The sequence below is a fragment of the Gossypium raimondii genome, chromosome 6 (assembly GCF_025698545.1).
Source record: "Gossypium raimondii isolate GPD5lz chromosome 6, ASM2569854v1, whole genome shotgun sequence".
Taxonomy (NCBI): domain Eukaryota; kingdom Viridiplantae; phylum Streptophyta; class Magnoliopsida; order Malvales; family Malvaceae; genus Gossypium; species Gossypium raimondii.
Window position 1 is genome coordinate 29,507,782 of NC_068570.1, and position 2,922 is coordinate 29,510,703.

Consider the following 2,922-nt stretch of genomic DNA (forward strand, 5'->3'; position numbering starts at 1 on the left):
CTGTAGACTGCTTAAACTGAAATATATTGAGAGATTACTATAGATACTGGGATTGTACTGAAACTCTTAGATTAGAGAAAATTGAGACTGAAGGAAAACTAAAAACTATAGGGAGACTCTTGAATTGCAAAAACAAACTCTGATTACGGTTTTTTTATAAGACATCTATGAACAATTATCAGAATCATAAACTAATGCATAAAACTTCGTAAACAGATTATACGTTATTCGATATGAGCGTTGAGGTACTCACGGAAGAGGTACATGAGGCTGTGGTAGAGGCCGAGGAGGTGCTAGGTCTGGGTCTTCGGTGTCAGGCCACATGCCTAATGTTGAGGTTAGGGAGGCACCGTCTTTACCAGTGACTGAGTCGGGATCATACAATCAAGGAACTGGGGACGACGCACTATCCCAAGCTATCCTCCATATTCTAGAAAGGGTTGTAGGAACCAGCACTGGTGTTGTGGGATGTGGGTCAATTTTCGAACGACTCCGGTCGAATGGAGCGGAAAATTTCAAGGGTGTTTCTGGAGTAGCCCCTAATGTGGCTGAATACTGATTGGAAGCCACGGAAAGAATAATGGATGATCTCGACTGCAGTTCTAAGCAAAAGCTAAAAGGTGTAGTGTCTTTACTACGAGATAGGGTACTCAAGCTGAACGGTTAACATGGGTTTTCTTTAAGTCGGGCTTTCAAGGAAAGTATGTGGGCACATGTTATGTGGACACCCGAAGAAAGAAATTTTTGAGTTTGACCCAGGGGAATAAGACTATGGCAGAATATGAGGCAGAGTTCTTGCGACTGAGTCGCTACGCACGTGGGATAGTGGCAACTAAGTATGAGCGCTGTGTGTGTTTTGAGGGTGGTCTTTGAGATGAGTTGCGAGTTTTTATAGCTCCCTAGAGGGAGCGAGATTTTGCTGCCCTTGTTGAAAAGGAAAAAATTGCCGAGGATGTGAAGCACTCTGAGTGCCAGAACTATGAGAAAGATACAGGCAGGTTTATGAGGGATTTAGAGCTCAAGTTCTTTTGGTAGGCCTAAAAAGAAGGCCAGGTTTGATGGGCCAGTCTGAGCTGGGGTTACTGTTGCTAGACTACAGCCTTGTGCTGACTATAGGAGACATCATCTGGGTAAGTGTTGGAAGAAGACTGGGGCATGTTTCAGATGCGGGTCCAGGGAGCATCAACTTAAGGATTGTCCTCAGAGGCCTACTCAGATGGAAGCTGCAGGTCAGGGTTTTGTTCAGCCAGTAAGAGGTGGTCAGCAGCCACCAAGAGGCCATGGGCAGGTTAGAAGTGGAAATGGTGTAGGTCGAGGTCGTGGAACATTTGGTAGAGGTGTTGGCAATAGTAAGGCAAGACAACCTACACTGGTCTATGCTGCTCGTCGCCATTAGGATGGTGATGCTCCAGATGTTATAATTGGTACATTCCTAATTCATAAAGTACCTTATACTGCTTTAATTGATATAGGGTCTACGTATTCATACATTGCATGCACTGTGTCTGGCACCTTGGGTATCATTTGTATGAGTACCATTAAGAAGACGACGGTGTTGAGTCCACTGGGACAATCAGTAAGGGTAGACAAGTTATTCAGAGATGTGGCCCTAGAGGTTCAAGGAGTTATATTTCTAACAGATTTAATGGAGCTACAGTTTGGTGATTTTGGCCTGATCTTCGGGATTGATTGGTTGGTAAAACACCATGCAAGTTTGGATTGTGCTGCTAAGCGTATGGTATTAAAGACTACTAATGATGAGGAGGTGGTTGTGATTGGGGAGCGAAGGGATTTTCTGACTAATGTGATATCTGCTTTAAGGGTTGAAAAATTGGTTCGCAAGGGTTATGAGGCATTTCTAGCCTATATTAATACATCTGATTCTGAGGGTCCTTCTGTTGGAGATGTCATAATTGTTAAGGATTTTTCTGATGTACTTCCTGATGAGCTCCCTGGCTTGCCTCCGAGCCGTGAGGTTGAATTTGGAATTGAGCTCCTGCCAGGAACGGCTCCAGTGTCCATCGCCCCTTATAAGATGGCACCAAAGGACTTGGTGGAATTAAAAGCTCAAATCCAAGAACTATAGGATCGAGAATTCATTCGACCTAGTGTGTCTTCGTGGGGAGCACCAGTGTTGTTCGTAAAGAAAAAGGATGGGATCATGCGCATATGCATCTCTTATCGGTAATTGAATAAACTGACTATCAAGAATAAGTATCCCTTGTCGATGATAGATGATTTATTTGATCAATTGCAAGGAGCATCGATTTTCTCCAAAATAGATCTTCGTTCTGGGTACCATCAGTTGAAAGTTAAAGAGGTTGATGTGTATAAGACTACGTTTAGGACTCGTTATGGTCATTACGAGTTCCTAGTGATGTTGTTTGGGCTGACGAAAGCACCAGCTGCCTTCATGGACCTAATGAACCGAGTATTTTAGCCCTATTTGGATTGGTTTGTGGTGGTATTTATAGACGATATCTTGGTGTATTCTAGAACGGAGGATGAACATGATGCTCATCTTCGAATTATTCTATAGATTTTAAGGGAGAAGCAGTTGTACGCTAAGTTCAGTAAGTGTGAGTTCTGGTTGAGAGAAGTGACATTTCTTGGTCACATGGTGTCTTCTGAGCGGATTAGGGTTGACCCTCAAAAAATTGAAGCTGCACTAGAATGGAAACCACCTAAGACTGTATCTGAGATTTGAAGTTTTCTAGGTCTGGCAAGGTACTACAAATGTTTTGTTGAGGGGTTTTCCTTGATTGCTATACCTCTGACTAAGTTGCTGCATAAAGGGGTACCGTTTAACTGGACTGATAAGTAGCAAGAAAGTTTTGAGAAATTGAAGAAAGTTCTGACTGAGGCCCCTATCTTAATACTTCACTGTCTACAGTGATGCATCACACGTTGGTTTGGGTTGTG

The 2,922-nt window shown here is 43.1% G+C and overlaps 1 protein-coding gene across 1 annotated transcript; it reads left to right on the forward strand.

Moving 5' to 3' along the window:
• Nucleotides 1-771: 771 nt before the first annotated feature.
• On the forward strand, nucleotides 772-2,086 carry LOC128041712 (uncharacterized). Its single transcript, XM_052632011.1, has 4 exons — nucleotides 772-849; nucleotides 904-1,031; nucleotides 1,117-1,349; nucleotides 1,473-2,086. Exons 1-4 carry the CDS (start codon nucleotides 772-774, stop codon nucleotides 2,084-2,086), a joined length of 1,053 nt encoding a protein of 350 aa, XP_052487971.1.
• Nucleotides 2,087-2,922: the final 836 nt, after the last annotated feature.

Coding starts and splice junctions, on each gene's coding strand:
- LOC128041712 (XM_052632011.1), top strand. CDS start 772: ATGGCAGAATATGAGGCAGAGTTCTTGCGACTGAGTCGCTACGCACGT. Junction 850..903: donor CAACTAAGTATGAGCGCTGT/GTGTGTTTTGAG, acceptor ATAGCTCCCTAG/AGGGAGCGAGATTTTGCTGC. Junction 1,350..1,472: donor TGGTAGAGGTGTTGGCAATA/GTAAGGCAAGAC, acceptor TAATTGATATAG/GGTCTACGTATTCATACATT.